General features: G+C 44.1%; 1 protein-coding gene across 3 annotated transcripts in view; it reads left to right on the forward strand.

Annotated features, from left to right (window-relative positions):
• The window catches only part of KIF11 (kinesin family member 11), a 43,546-nt gene that overhangs the window by 8,265 nt on the left and 19,126 nt on the right, over positions 1 to 16,155 (forward strand). For 2 of the 3 annotated variants that reach the window (XM_054982784.1, XM_054982783.1), the window contains 10 exons: positions 959 to 1,091; positions 2,502 to 2,599; positions 2,675 to 2,753; positions 4,438 to 4,623; positions 4,702 to 4,826; positions 6,398 to 6,488; positions 6,874 to 7,116; positions 7,401 to 7,496; positions 10,080 to 10,168; positions 10,618 to 10,705. In XM_054982784.1, coding sequence (XP_054838759.1) covers positions 1,050 to 1,091; positions 2,502 to 2,599; positions 2,675 to 2,753; positions 4,438 to 4,623; positions 4,702 to 4,826; positions 6,398 to 6,488; positions 6,874 to 7,116; positions 7,401 to 7,496; positions 10,080 to 10,168; positions 10,618 to 10,705 — 1,137 coding nt within the window. In that variant the 5' untranslated portion in view covers positions 959 to 1,049. Of the gene's footprint in view, positions 1 to 27; positions 297 to 958; positions 1,092 to 2,501; positions 2,600 to 2,674; positions 2,754 to 4,437; positions 4,624 to 4,701; positions 4,827 to 6,397; positions 6,489 to 6,873; positions 7,117 to 7,400; positions 7,497 to 10,079; positions 10,169 to 10,617; positions 10,706 to 16,155 lie in introns of those variants that run through there. The other variant, XM_054982782.1, reaches the window with a different exon arrangement.

Genomic DNA, 16,155 nt, shown 5'->3' on the forward strand with positions numbered 1-16,155 from the left:
CCTTCCTTTTTATTTTTTTAAATACAGCGATTAACTAGGCGCGGGCCTTTCCTCAGTCGCGAGTGGCCTCCCCTGTCTGCTGAGATTAACCGAGGCTGACCGTCGAGGGCTTCCTCAACGGGCTCGTAGCGACACTCCCTGCGGTGTGTGGAGCGGCAGTTAGGAGAACTCAGGAACGCTGCTTCCCCTCGGAGCTACCCCTGGTTCTTTCCGGATTTGATAATGAGTCTGTTGGGCGGTAGCGCTGTCAAGAAGGAGGAGAAGGGCAAGAACATCCAGGTGGTGGTGAGATGCAGGTAAGTTCTTTCTGAGGGTCCTGAGGAGGAGAGACTTCTGGGAATCGCATGCAGGCATCTCGGTCCTGTGCACCTCTGCTCGAAAGTGAGTCAGACCGAGCTTCAGACACCGAGGTTGGGAGTTCTGGATACTGTTTGTTGAATACGTTTTTATTTTGAGATACTTCTAAGGAACTCCGGGTGATGTCCATTGTTCCCCCACTACTCCATTTTATTCTCTGGTACCCTCATCCCTACACTACACCGGCATCTCATACTGCCAGTCTTGAAGGTCAAATGATTGCTGTTTAAGTGGAAACCAATAGAGAAAGTTAATATAGCCTTTGGGGCTATAGACAAAAGTGGACTATCTAGTGCTTGAATGTTGCTGGGATTCTTGCACACAGTGATTAACTTAAATATGGTAAGATGCTACCTTGTCCCTGAGCACAAAATGCATCTTCGGGATCACTTAACATTAGCTAGTTTTTCTTTATGAGTAGATCCTCTGTGTGTCTTACCACTTAAATTTTAGTATGTACTGGTGAACCACAGACATGTTAGTAAGCATCAAGATCTTTATCCATGTTTTCCCTTAAGAGGAAGGAAAACTTGCTTTGATGTCTCCTGGATTATGTAATGTATGTTTTTCTGAAACTTTCCATCTTTTGCTATCTTTTAAGGCCCTTCAGTATATCTGAGCGCAAAGCTAATTCATATTCTGTAGTGGAGTTTGAACATGCAAGGAAAGAAGTTCTGGTTCGCACTGGAGGGATGACTGATAAGACGGCAAGAAAGACATATACATTTGACATGGTAATGTTAGTAATGTGGAATACCATAACACCTTTGAAGATTAGTACAAAAATTAGCATCTGTCCCCCAAAGTTACTAGCCTTTTATTCTGACCTTGAGGAGGATTCACAAGCTGGTTGGAATCTAATCAGCCTTGGCTATTTAAGTGATAACTTTATAGAGCATAACAAATTCAGCTTGATTCTTGTAAGTTTATATCTTAGAAATTCTTGTTGGACTTGAACTTTGTTCATAGAAAATGGATTTCCTAGCATCCTCATAGAAGTGTATTACTTTAGGAAATTTTAATTTGGCAATTGCCGATAAAAAATTAGTGTAAGCTGTGTTAGTCTGTTAATATGGCAAATTTCTTTCTATGCAATAGTATCCACCACCATCTCCCCCTTTGGAAGTACTTTAAAAATTTCTCCCCTTTCCCAAATAATAGTTTTCCAGTACTGGGAGGCAGGAGCAGTACTGTAATGGCACTGGATCTTCTTGGAGCTGGGTTGCTTGGGTATGCAGCCCAAATTCCATCTCAGACTAAATACCAATAGTGATAATCAAGTACCATAAAGGAAAGTTGAAAAAAAATTGAAGGTAGAAGAACGCAAACAAAAGAACTAGGTGATGAATATCAATAGGAGGACCATTTAGAAGATCGTTAGTAGTAGCTAATACTGGCTCAGAGGCGGTGGTATGGCAAGTAGCTGAGAGTCAAGCTACAAGTGACGCAGTTCACGTGGTGTGTCTGCACAAGTTTACTTGGGAAGTGTAGTTGGAGACTCCTTCCCATAGTGGAAGCAGAGAAGCTCCAGCCGCTCGACTCCTCTCCTCTCCCCCGCCTGCTCCCGGGTGCTGGAGGGGCTCTGCGAGGAGGCTGACCCATGGCACGGAAGCCTGGCTAGTGGCCAGGCTGCGTTGGTGGCGGGGCTGCTGCCTGCCTGCCTGCCTGCCTTCCCTCCTCGTTTGCAGGAGCTGGGGCTCCCGCACGCGCAAGTAGACAGACACACCTGCGGCGGGGCAAGGATGGAGTTGGGCAGGCACAATGCTGTGCTCTGCTCCCGTGTCATGAGGTGCCCAGCAACTGTGCTCCAGCTCTGCACCGCTCCAGCAGGCTGCGAGAGGAGGGGGCACACGCCGCCCTCCGCTGTTTCTCCCTCGCCGCTGCCTATCCAGAAGGTGCTGCTGTGCTGCCGCAGCTGCCCCCCCCCCCTCAGCTAGGCCACACCACAGGCACCAAGCATATAAAGGGTGGCTGAAGCTTCGCCACTGCAGCTATTACAGGAAGGAGGGAGTCTCCGACTACACTTCCAATCTAAACTTGCTGTGCCAATCAAGTGCACTTCACATGAACTGTGTCACTTGTAGCTTGACTCTGAGGCTCAACTTCATTTTGAGGTGTAATGCTAAACTTTTCTATTACAACAGGTGTTTGGAGCTCAAGCTAAACAAATTGATGTGTACCGGAGTGTTATGTGTCCTATTTTGGATGAAGTTCTTATGGGCTATAACTGCACTGTGTTTGCGTAAGTATCATATTAAATTTTCTTCCAACTTTAAAAAGAGTTCCTGATGCTAACAAGCCAAATTCATTTATACAGATATGGTCAAACTGGTACAGGAAAGACCTTCACTATGGAAGGGGAAAGATCCTCTGATGAAGAGTACACTTGGGAAGAGGTAAATATATATTTTGTGTGCTTCCACAACAACCAATGGTTTTTTAAGCTCCAGCATTAGCTACTGTAGCACAGTGGTTAGGTAGCTGATCTATGAATTAGCACTCTGCTGGTTCGAATCCCATGAACTGTCCTTTCACTCACTGCTGCTCTCAGCTCTTGTTGACTTTTAAGGCACTACTGGACTTGCACCTTGCACAAGGCTTGCTTCCGCTTCGTGTTGCTGGCACTTACCTCTTGCTTGCTGCTGCTCTCAGCAGTCTGCTGCTTTGACTTCCACTACTGCTATGAGCTGTTATGAGGTGGTGGCCTTGGGTAAGCCATGTCAGGTTCAGAATGCTTCCCTATATATTGTAACCAAAGAGACTCCATTTTAATTCTTTTAGTGTTCTAAGTGCTTCTTTCACAGGTGCCAAGATGTTCCCTAGCAGCTATCTCTCTCCAGAGGAATGTTTTGACTACAGCTTTTCCAGTCCTGGGAAACTTTCACTTTCTCAGCTTCAAAGGGATTGTTTTGAGAACTATGGGGGGAGGCTGGGCCTACTGAGTCTTAATACTTTGTACTGTATTCTTTGCCTTTCATTCGTAACAATACACGTGTACCAACCCAGATATTGCATCTGGGCCCGTGGACTATAATGGTTGCATTTTTCAGTAAATCTTTTGAAAACAACGGACTCTTGTCTGATTGCAGAAGGTAGTCTGGATACAACTATTATTTAGCCACAGATCTGACAAGCCACTCCTCTCAGCCTCAGCTTCCCAGCTATATTTGTGGGGATAATAACATTGACTTTTGAGTCCAATTCCCTGAACAAGATTTTCAGCGTATAAGCTTTTGAGAGTCAAAGCTCTCTTTCTTCAAAAGCTTATACACTGAAAATCTTGTTCGTTTCTAAAGTGCTACTGAACTCAGATTCTGCGGTATCATTGCAGACCAAAGCAACTACATCTTTAAAACACTGACTTTGTTCACCACATTGAGTGGGGCACTAATCTGTCTAGAAGAGCTGTATTATAAGGGAATGCTGTGAGTTTTAATGAAAATATGTAGCTTTAAACGTGTTCTCATCATAGATGTTGTAAATTTGCAAATAATGCAGTCAATATGCAAACCTACGTTGTTCAAAACACCTAGTGGCTTTTTTTTTCAGTTGAGCCTTTTTTTGGATTTCTTCAATGGCCTAGATAGCTGCTGATCATGAATGCTTTGTTATTATACTATGGATTATGAGGAGATGGCTCTCTTAAAAGCAACTAAAATAGGCTGTGTGTACTGCTTTTGCACCTGCATTGCTGGCAGCATTCCCTCTTCTCTCCATAACCAGAAAATATTCCCATTGGGTTTTTCTGTGTGTGTGTGTGGAGGGGTGTCTTAATTTCAAGTTCCTTGTTTCAGAGATGCCCTCCCATCAAAGCCAATTCATCCAATTCTCTCCTGGTGTACTGAAAATAAAATTATCTAACATGTTCTTGGCTGTGAAGGAAATTATCTTTTAGAGAAAGTTAAGAAGGAAAGGTTCTAAATGAAAAACGCATACCTGAAGAAGTTTTCTAAGCTGATTTCTCCCCTGTAGTATAATACACAACCTCAGTGTGCTTGCTAACTGAAGTTATTAAGCAGTCTTTAAATACCTGCACAAAAAATAATGCTAGTATATTATGTTTCTGTGCTGTAATTATAGGATCCACTAGCTGGTATAATTCCCCGTACACTGCACCAAATATTTGAAAAGCTTGCAGAAAGTGGTACAGAATTTTCTCTAAAAGTATCTTTGTTGGAAATCTACAATGAGGAGCTCTTTGATCTGTTGAATCCATCTCCTGATGTTGGTGAAAAGCTGCAGATGTTTGATGACCCACGTAACAAGGTAAACATCTGAACTGGTTTCTCCATAAGTTGGTTGAATTCTGAGTATCCTATCTAACCTAGCATTGTGTTTTCACAGAGAGGTGTAATAATCAAGGGTTTGGAAGAAATAACTGTACACAACAAAGATGAAGTCTATCAGATCTTAGAAAGGGGAGCAGCAAAAAGAACCACTGCAGCTACTAATATGAATCAATATTCTAGGTATGAAATATGACTTCCTCTTCATGAGATGCACTGTGTGTTTTGATGCTCCCGGAAAACATAACTGGAATAAATGCCATCAAAATTGTTAAAGTATGTTTATGCTTTGCCCTGCTCTGGAAGTCCATGTCTTCAGAAGTTGTTAGGCAACACTTTTCCTGTGATGGCATCCAGGTTTTGGAATAGCCTCCCCACCTAAGCCTCAAATGATTCTTACATTCTTTATGGTGTTAACACAAATTCGCCTCCTCTGGAAACACTTTTGGAGATATTTATTTATTATCTTCATTTATACCCCACCATTGTCGTCAATGGGAACCCAAAGCAACTTGCGTTGTCATCCATTTTACCACTCAACAGTGCTATGAGGTAGGTTAGGCTAAGCGTGTGTAACCGGCCCAAGGTCCCCCAGCAAACTTCCATGGCAGAGTTGGGAGTTTAAGATGAGTATCTCAGGTCTTAGTCCAACACCATACAAACAAGTAGCTTAGTGGTTCTACAGGCTACTTAATTTGGAAATTGTATGAATTGGTATGCATTTTTAAACATTTAGTGTGTTAGTTTTTAAATTGTATATTAAGTATTAACTGCCTTAGGGAGATTGACTTGCAGAGAAGTTAAAATATTTCAAAATAAACATGCAACAACTGTAGATGAATAACTTGAAACACCCTTAAAGCCTAGTTATAACACACTGTATTATAGGGGAAGTCCATATTTCTCAAACTTTTGGAAGAATAGTATATTTCTGACCCGCCTAAAGCCATGATGGGTGAACTGAGCAAAGCAGCAGCTTCTTCTGAACACATTGCATTGGGTTGATGGGACAGTAAGATTGCTGTCCTCCCCGCAAATCTAAAGCAGGTCAGTGAAGGTCAACATCTAAAGGCATTCAATCTATTCCTGTCTAGTAGGGGACGAAGGAACCATCTGCCTGAGAATCCTATCCTGACCAAGAACTTTATGTTCGGGCGGGGGGGGGGGATTGCACCTCATCCCACAGTTTGAGCCATTGCCCTGTGAGACTGCCTTCTGTCTACTTGCGTGGAAGAATACATTTAAATCAGGCAGCCAGCAGAGGGCACCAGAGACACCAACAAGTATTTCCCACAGTCCTACATACAGTAATAAGAGACTGATGTTATAGAGGTGAAGCTGTTCAATGGATAGAAGAGGTGTGAATCTTGGCAATTTTAGCGCTAAAGCCTTGCTGTCATCTTCTGAAGCAATCTAATTGTAAGTCCCTGTTGCCTGCATCAGGATATAACTTGTTTGGAATTTGGTGAGCCAAGAACTCAGTTACCATTTTCAGTGTTAAATCATTCCCAGTTGTTTCCTATCTGAGTGGGTGTGAGGGGTTGCTCTCAAACCTGGAAACAGGTTTTACCCATTTGGCTCTTGATGAAGTGCAATATAAAACTAAGGACACAGGAATCTGCCACTAAAATACAGAAAAATGTTTTTAAAGCAAATGAGCTGTTGGCCCCTGCTGTGTTACTATAAATGAACACTGATCAAATTTTTAAGGGCAGTGGGAATAATTACCTGAAACCGTTTGCGTTCTCTTGCAGCCGGTCGCATTCAGTGTTCTCAATCACACTACATATGAAAGAAACAACAATGGATGGAGAAGAGCTTGTTAAAATTGGGAAGCTAAATTTGGTAAGTTAGAGTGTCCATAAATGGTGTTATACCAGTTGGGATTACACATTGAAATAATTAAGGGTAGTTAAGGTGGGAGGCGGGGCGGGGGAGATGTGGTTTCCTTATGTCACCATCAGAACTGTTACTGGGTGTTTATTTATTTTATTCGATTTATACCCCACCCTCCCTGCAAATAGGCTCAGGCTTACAACATAAACTTAAGACACTATTAGTTTTATCTCACGTGTGCTAAAATGACACAAGGGGCTGGCACACATGTGAGTAACGTGGGCGGTGGCACTAAGATTTTTGTTACAAAAAAAAGACGTACCTACTGGCATATTAGGAAAGTATTTCTGAACAGCTACAGCAACTTATTGATTAGGCAAAGCTTTGCTTATAGGTTGATCTGGCAGGAAGTGAAAACATAGGTCGTTCTGGAGCAGTTGACAAAAGAGCTCGGGAAGCTGGAAATATCAACCAGTCCTTGTTGACTCTGGGAAGAGTAATTACTGCTCTCGTTGAAAGAACCCCACATATTCCATACAGGGAGTCGAAGCTCACTAGAATCTTGCAGGACTCCCTTGGAGGACGCACAAAAACTTGCATAATTGCTACAGTTTCTCCTGCTTCAGCAAATCTTGAGGTATGTTTGTTGGCTTCGAGGTCCTTTGTATTAATTGGGGATATAGCAAATTCCCTGCATTGTGCCACTGGTGGGAAACTTACAAATGAAGCAGGGGGGTGGCAACTGGTGATAGTCTGGTTAACTAGGAGTCGCCGAACGCCCTGCAGGGCTGAGTGCTCCATTTCCCTGTGCGGAAGGGAAAAGGGAACTTCTGAAAATACTGTGCATAAGAGTGCTCCGTTTAAAAAAGCACTGCGATAGCAAACCTTTACTTAATCACTTGTCTGTTTCTTATATAATAGGAAACTTTGAGTACTCTTGAATATGCTCATAGAGCAAAGAATATCATGAATAAGCCTGAAGTAAACCAGAAGCTCACAAAGCGGGCACTTATTAAGGTTTGTTTTTATTAAGCATTAATGGCTTTCTGGTGGTTCTTGGGAATTTTCCTGTTGTTGGGGTTGGTGCTCCTATCAATGCCCTGGTCGACCTCTCGGATGTGGAAATGGCTCCCTCTCTCAGGTGTTAGAGCCCAGGTAGTCACTTGCTGTATTTGGAGGGCTGCAACCAATGAAAAGATGAGGGAAACAGCTAGAGAAATAGTGGACTGTTGCTCTAGTTGAAGACTCTGGACAAATCTGATAAGACCAGGGTTAAAGCTCACTTTAAAACCTCCTTCGTGGTGGTGATGGCGGCAAAGAAACTATATACTTCAATGCCACAATTGGATCTGCACAGAGTAGGCCAATGGAGCTGTTTTGGGTAGTCAGAAGCCAGTTGGGATCTGCCCTGAAGCACGAGGAAAAATACTGTTTGGCCCACTGAGTGTTTTGCTCAACACCTTGCAAATAAAACCTCTCATATCCATACTGACTTGGACTGTCTGTTAGCAGCAACAGGGTCAGATGGTGCTGGGGGTGCTGACTTGTCTGGTTGTTTGGGATATTTATCAGTTTATTCATTCTGAGGATGTGGACAGAACCTTGTATCACCCTTGTTCTTCCTTATTACTTAAATTGGAATTGGGGGGCAGATTGGGTCTGAGATGTAGTTAATGCCTCCTTAAGAGAGGAGGTGGTTGCCCAAGCTTTGAAACAGGCTACGGTACATGCACTTCTAAAGAAGCCTACCTTGGACCCAGAAGAGCTCAGTAACTATCAGCCAGTCTCAAATGTTGAACAAGAGGTGGCTGGACAACTGGAAGCTGGAAGTGGATTATTTGGATCTTTTGCAATCTGATTTCAGGCCCGGTTTTAGGATTGAAACAGCCTTGGTTGCCCTAGTGGATGAGCTGCACTGGGAGACGGAAAGAGGGACTGCAATGCTAGAACTCTTAGTGGCTTTCAATACCTTGAGTCATGATATCTTTCCAAACCTCCTCTTAGGTAGGGATTGGGAGGCACCATTTTGTGTTGCTTCCTCTCCTGCCTGGAGGATTGGTTTCAAAAGGTGGTGCTGGGAGACTGCTGCCTAGTCGCGCCTTTTGGGGTCCCCAAAGGCTTCATCTTGTCCCCTATGCTTTTCAACTTCAAACCTCTGGATGAAGTAATCTAGAGATTTGGGTTAGGTTGTCACCAATACGCAAATGACTCAACTATAGCTAGTGCTTCCGGCTGATGCTAGGGAGGCCGTAGAAACCCAGAACTGATACCTGGTTCTTTTTGGAGTGAGTGCAGACTAATAGACTGAAAATTAATCCCAACAAGATGGAAATGCTACTGGTGAGCTGGAAAGTCTTATCTAAGACTTAAGGTGTCATCCATTCTAGATGGGGTAGCGCTCCTCTTGGAAGAATATGTCCATAGTTTGGGGGTTGTCTTGGACCCAGACCTCCTGCTGGGTAAGCAGATGGCAGCTGTGGCTAGGAGTGCCTTTTACGAGTTTCAACTGCTTAGTCAGCTGTTGTACCCTTTCATTGGCAGAAAAAAATCTGGCCTCTGTGGTGCATGGCCTGATTACATCTGGATTAGATTACTGCAATGCACTCTATGTGGGGCTGCCCATAAAAAGTATTCAGAGAATTCAATTGTTGCAGAATGCTGCAACCAGGATGTTGACTGGAGTTGGTCATGGGGACCAGGTCACCTCAGTCTTGGCTAGGGTTGCCAGGTCCCTTAAGTCCCCCGGCGGGAGACTGGGACGCTGGCACTTACTCTGTGCTGGCCTCGTCCTTCACACGTGCGCTCCCAGGCATGCGTGATGACGTCACTTCTGGGAAGTGATGTCATCGTGCGGGTCAAAGTGGCCCGAGAGCATGAGCACGCTCACTAAAGGGCTAAATCCCCTGCCGCCACCCCCCACAGCCCCAATTTGACCCAAAATGAGCCCGTAAGTGGGGGCAGGGGAGGAGGTGGGAGCAGGGGATTCCCCCCCTGCTCCTGGCGGAGGAATGACAAGCCTAGTCTTGGCCCATCTATCCTGGCTCCCAATCTGTTTCTGGGCACAATTCAAGGTCTTGGTGTTGACCTTTAAAGCCCTATATGGTTGGGACCAGCATATTTGAAAGACCACCTACATCCTTACGAACCTACCTGACCACTGTAGTCATCTTCAGAGGCCCTGCTTCAGGTGCCCCTGCCTTCTGCGACGAGGCGGGTGGCAACCTGGGAGAGGACCTTCATGGACATAGCATCAAAACTCTGGAATTCTCTCCCCAAGAAGACTATCTTGTCTCCTTTTGCTGCCATCTTCCGCCAATTGGTAAAGACTTCTGTTTCATCTGGTGTTCCCTCAGTTATGCCTCCTTCCTGCCCTATATTTTAATAGTTTTATGTATATTTTAGCTTGGTTTTAATTACGTATTTTTCCAGTCTGTTAGCTGTCTTGGTGGCCCTGACAATGGCAGGAAGGCAAGATATAAATTTTGGGAATTTTGCCCACAGTACTGCAGCTCGTTTCGGGTGGTTGCAGAGTCAGAGTCACTTATTAGACCGTGAGCTTTGAAAAGAATGCATTCCCGTACTGTACCGATGTTTTCACAGGAGTACACGGAAGAGATTGAGCGCTTAAAACGAGATCTTGCTGCTGCACGAGAGAAAAATGGAGTCTACATTTCTTTGGAAAATTATGAGTGAGTATCTACTTCCTGTAAATTCTGAAAGCTTGGCATCAACTAGTATCTTTCTTTATGCTCTCCACAATGCTGTTGTGGAAAAAGTAGTGTTGTGGTCACTCTCCTTCAGCCTAACCTACCTGAGAGGGTAGGATATGAGGATAAAACGGAGAAGGAAGGAACAACGTAAACTGCTTTGGGTCCCTACCAAGGGAACCTGTTTCTGTTAGAATGCCTAGGAAGTGTAGACCGTTTATATGTCATAACATTGCCTTCAGTATAAATGGTCCATCTATATACATAAGGAGAAAATTATGTTACTAGTAATATGAGAAATCTGTTAATTTATAATTATATTAAAGCAAGGCGGAAAAGCTTTTTGCCAACTATGAGTGAGAATGCTGATATCTTTGCCTCGTTCTTATCCTTTGCAAGCATTAATTTGTTCAGTGGTTATTCTATCGTAGCGCTCTTCATGGGAAACTGACAGTCCAAGAAGAACAAATTGCTGAGTACATTGTGAAAATTGCAGCCATGGAGGAAGAACTGAAAAGAGTAAGTGAGCTTGTTTTCAGGCCTTTGCAAAGGATGCAGGTGGCCTAATGTGTCTGTCATTTTGAGGAAGCTTCAGTTTTCCTGACTGAAAGTGAAACATTTTAAGAGGGAGTCCTCCCTATCTAATCACTTCAGCCTCTGTCAAGCTGAGCAGTAACAAGAGAAAATATATTTTAGTCCCTCGGCGATAACTCTTTGTTAAAAATAGTTGTATCCTGCCTACCATTTTATGGGTTTTCCAGAGATTCACAACTCCAGCAAAACAGAATTACTAGGTTTGATAAGCCAGGAAAACTAACAAAGAATAAAACTCACATGCCTTGTTTTGGTCCACACATATCTTTTGGAAATTAATGCTCTACGTGAGGAAATAAACTCTTGGAGGCCCACATATTTCTTTTCCAGATATTTGAAAGGTAGGCGTGTCGCTCACATCTTTTATACTATTTTTACAGTAGAGCCGCATTATGTCAGCAGAGTTGTTTAGTCACACAGATTAGGATGAACTGCTGCTGTTATGACCTGAAGATGCTGGCAGGTGCTTGGACGAACAAAGCTTGCCACCTTTATGCTTGACCCTGGCCCACCTTGCTTAGTTAGTATAATCAAACAGAAGAATTACTGGCTCATTCCAGCAGGTAGTTCATGCTATTGCTTCATTAAGGGAGGGAATAGTCCTAGCTACCATGATAGAGGTGGCTACAAGGTGATGGAAACAAATTGCTGGCAAATCCAGGTAATTCCTTTCAGGGGAAGGCACTCAAGTTGGTAGCATCTTGCAACTTCAGTCATCACTGGATGAAGCCCATTATCATGGCTCACATCCCGCTTCAGACTTAGTTTTGGTACCAAGGCTGACAAAGAAGCCAAGGCCCAGTGTAAAGGAGCTGAAAGGGTGATCAGACCTCCACCTAAATCCACTCTCTCAGCAGGACTTTTCCCCATGCATGAGGGAGGGCAATAAAGAGAAAGCCAGACTGTAAGTTCTTGAATACAGAGGTAACTTTTATTAAGCTCACACCAACATTGCATGTTATTCTCCCACTGCTAAAAAAAATCCCTAGACAAAAATGATGTGGCCAGCTATCACCCAGTCTCTTACCTACTCTGATTGAGGGAACAGTAGCAGACTAACACCAGGTCTTCTTGCATAACTCTAGTGTTTTGGACCCCTTTCGGTCTGATTTCAGGCTGGGCTATTGGACAGATGCAGCTCTGGTGGCTTTGGTGATGACCTCTGTCTGAATGTAGGCAAAAGGCCACACTTCTTTGCTGTTCTTCCTGGATCTATAGATCATGCCATCTTGCTGAGGTGTTTGGGGGCTGAAGTAGGTATCTGGGGAAGTGCCATTCCTCGTGGGACAGGATCAAAGGGTTCCTGTTGGAGACCAGCTATCTTCATTGTGGGAATTATTTTGTGGGGTCCCACAGGAAGCAATCTTATCCCTGTGTTATTCAAACTCTAAATAAAGCCTTTAGGATAAATCATTCATAGCTTAGGAGATGGATGTCATAATGCACATGACATCCAGCTCTATATCTCGCTATCCAAATACCCTGGAGAGGCAGTGGAGGTCTTGAGTCACTGCCTGACTGCTGTAGAGAGATTCAAACCAGCAGAGTGCTGACTCATAGGCCAACCACTTCAAGTTACAGCTGCTTGAATACTGGGAAGGCAGAGATCTTGAAGGACACACGCTCCCCACTTTTGATGGGGCTCAATTGCCCCTTGCAGACACAGTAAAAAGCTAGGGCTATACTGGATCTAGCTTTGCTGCTAGAGAAGTAAGTAAATACTGCTGCAAAAAAGGCCTTCCAACTCAGTCTAGCATGGAAGATGGCTCTACCTTGACACGGCTTATCTGACCACCTGGATCCATGTCATGGTAGCATTGAGACTAGACGACTGTAATGCACTGTACGTAGGTCTCCCCTCAGTAATCTCAGTAATTATCGGGAGCTATGAAGCACATGCATATTACTGCCATTCTACAGTCGCTGTAGATACCCGTCAGTTAAGATGCTCAATTCAAGGTATTGGCTAGTATTGGCCTTGGTCCCTCATAACTGTAGAATAGCTTCTCCCCCTGTGGTCTACCACAGCAGCTTTCCTCATCTGAATAGGGTCTTCTGCAGGTGCAACCCTGCAAATGGGCAAAATTAACAACTGCCTGTTCATGCACATTTTCTATGGTGGCTCCCACATTATGAAATGGCCTGCCTGATGAAGTTAAGAGGGCTCTCCCTCTCCTGGCTAGGGGTGCACACACACGCACACAAACAGACAATGTGGATCTGGGGTTCTGTGATACAAAAAATAAAATTCATCTCTGAAATCCATATCAGATTCTCTAATCCAGTTAGAGCAGGGGTGGGGAACCTTTTTCCCTCCAAGGGCCAAGTTTGTTTTGTCCCGCATGATGCTGGCAACAGCAGGTGGCAGCGGCAGCGAGAGCAGCCTGCTTTCACTGCCGCTGCCTGCTCTTGCAGTGCGGGAGCACACACCCCGCCAAGTGGGCATAGGGGAGAAGGATGGGATCGGGGATCCGCCTGCTGCGTTTGCCTGCAGCACCGTGATTCACCCGCAGCTCTGCCACTCGTCTCCGCAGGCCAGTCCCAATGACTTTGCGGGCCATATATGGCCCACGGGCCGAATATTCCCCACCCCTGAGTTAGAGAATCCTGAATTTATCAGGCCATTATACCCTGTGGAAATAATGGGAAAAACTATCTGGGGGGCTGTGGCGCCATTTCTCAAGCAACCTCTACCTAATTTGCTGGGACTCTACTTCCTGCCCACTAACCATCGCCCAAATTTCAGTAAGATTAGACCCAGGAGCTGTATTCTATGGGCCCCAGAACAAGCTGACCCAGCCACTCGTTTCCTATGGGGAAAACATTTCTAAGCCTTTCTAGGCAAGGGGAATCCTTAAGCAAAGTCAACCCCAGGCCAAAAGCCAGTCCCAAATGCAAGTCCTCCTTCCATACAAGTTGAATCAACAAAACCCAACAGAACCAAAGTGAAACAAGGGATCCAGTGTCAAACCAAAGAAGCCCAACGTCAGACTCTAGAGCTGCAATGTAAAGCTGATAGAGAAAAGCAGGCTGGGGAAGGCTTGCCAGAGCTTCAGAGTTTAAAGGTAGCCAGTAGTGACTTGAAGAGCCCTATTAGAGTTCAGGTGGGGTGGAGAGGCAGGATGGGAATCAACTCTGCCTGCTGCCTCCTCTCCCTTACCAGCCTTGTGCCACTCTCCCGCAGTGGCACAAGGCTTGCTTCCACTTCGTGCGGCTGGCACTTCCCTCTTGCTTGCTGCAGCTCTCAGCACTCTGCTGGTTCAGATTCCACTACTTCCATGGACTCTGCTGGTGGCCTTGGTTTAGCCACTCCTCTCAGCCCCAGCTCCCCAGCATTATTGTGGGGATAATAACACGGAGTTGTTCACAGTTCTGAGTGAGTCACTAATCTGTCTGGAAGAGTGGTATATAAGCAGGGCTGCCCCCGAATGTTCTGTAAATTGTGCCTCTGCACAGAGCATGCTGTTTCAGGAGGGGGTTAAGTCCCCTCAGTGCATCTTTCTTACTCTTGGGATTTTTCTACAATCTTGGGGGGTGCCCCAGGTTGCAGAAGCCTCTGTTTTGTTTTCAGGTGGCTCCAATCTGCAGGTTTAAGTATCTGCAGATCAGGGCCACTTGGGTATTAGTATATGTTATGATGAGTTGAACCTTTTGAAAGAGCAGTGTAATATTGTGGGAAATCTGCAGGATTCATGTGGGGAAAATGTTCAAGCTGAGCCAGTGATTACCAGACATAGGATCTGGGCGATCCAGGTTCGTGGGCTTGCTGCCCTGGGACTTGCTAGGTGATCTTGAGCCAGTCGTGCACACTCAGCCTGACCGAACTCACAGGGTTGTTATGAAGATAAAATGGAGGAGAATGAGAATGATGTAAGGTGCTTTGGATCCCTATTGGGGAGAAAGGTGAGGTAAAAAATAAAATGAGATTAAATAAATGTGAGACAAATAGCTGATTTATGCTGGATCAGTATAAATCAGCCTATTTTGCCAATTCATGAATCCCGGAGTGTGCACACCTATGCCTGGCTTTCCTGAAACTGCAAGACTGAGGCTTTTTTTTTTACATAGGCAAGAGGGCTTGTACTGTAAGGAAATGGTGCAGAGAGATGCTGGTAAAGAGACAGACTGTGGACTTTCTATGAGTAATTTCTGTGCCGTGTAATATGTTATGTTAAACTGCTTGTGATTTGTTTTAGCATTATCTTCAGCTGTTTATCAGCTTCTGCTTTTGTTCAAATTTCTACAGTCCCTACCCTATTGAAGTGTTGTTTTTAAATATTTGATTGTATTGACCTACACTGTATAATCTACCCTGAGTCTCAGTGAGAAAGGTGGACACAATTAAAAATTAAGAAAATAAACAGTTGGTTAAAAAAGTTAAATTAAACATGGATAGTTTCAAAAAAGCATAACTTCAGTAAACCATCAGTTCAAAACTCCTAGTTTCTCACAGATGTGAATACCATGTGTATTGTGTAGGGACTAATGTAACTTGTTGGGCCTAGTTAAAATGAAGCATTCTGACTGATTTTGCTCAGTTTTTAATGTAAGATTGGGCTCATATGAACTAAAATAAACTGTTAGTATAGCTGTCTGGGAGGAAGTCCACACAATTTACCTTGGCTTACTAGTTAACTGTTATTTCTGGCATCTGTTGACCCTCAAACTAGCTTTTCAAGCCAGACAAGACTGGTGCATCTTCTACAAAGCACTGCCTGAAACGAGAAGACCCAGCTCTTCTCTCTCTTGCTGTCTTTCAACCTCCCCACCCCACCCCTTTAAGTTCCTAGCTTCATTTTATACAGTGCTTATATTGCCATCTGGTGGAGGCACTGGGGAAGAGCTAATTCTAGTCTAGTGTCCTTTTTTGCCTTCCATATGTCCCCTGCATTTTTTACAAACCCTGTGGAGCTCTGAGGCATGGCATTTGCCATTGTGGAAGCCTTATTAAACGGATTTGTGGAGCTCTGTGCATGGGCTATTGGGAATGAACATTCTCTGCCTTCACAGCATGCATTTTAAATATAGAAGAACTTTGTGTGCTAAACAAACAAAATCACCCTGTGCCTGCCTTGTTTTAATTGCATCTTTTAATGAAAGTTCAGGAGTTAATGTGTATGATATGGGTTGACTAACCTAAAGTAGCTAATTTCATGAACTTTGCCATGCTTGACTTCCAGTCTTTGTTATTCCACCAGTGTAAACTATAAACTCCCTTAAAACATGTCTCTCAGTAAGACATTACCGCTGAAGCAATTAACTCTCCAAGGTTTTTTTTAAACCTAAAGTTCACTTGTTACGAAATAGTCCTGCACTTGATGATACAGATCTTTAGGGTTAAAAATGTGCTTAAATTGTTGGTCACTTCTAATACT

Source organism: Eublepharis macularius, chromosome 6, assembly GCF_028583425.1.
Source record: "Eublepharis macularius isolate TG4126 chromosome 6, MPM_Emac_v1.0, whole genome shotgun sequence".
Lineage (NCBI taxonomy): Eukaryota > Metazoa > Chordata > Lepidosauria > Squamata > Eublepharidae > Eublepharis > Eublepharis macularius.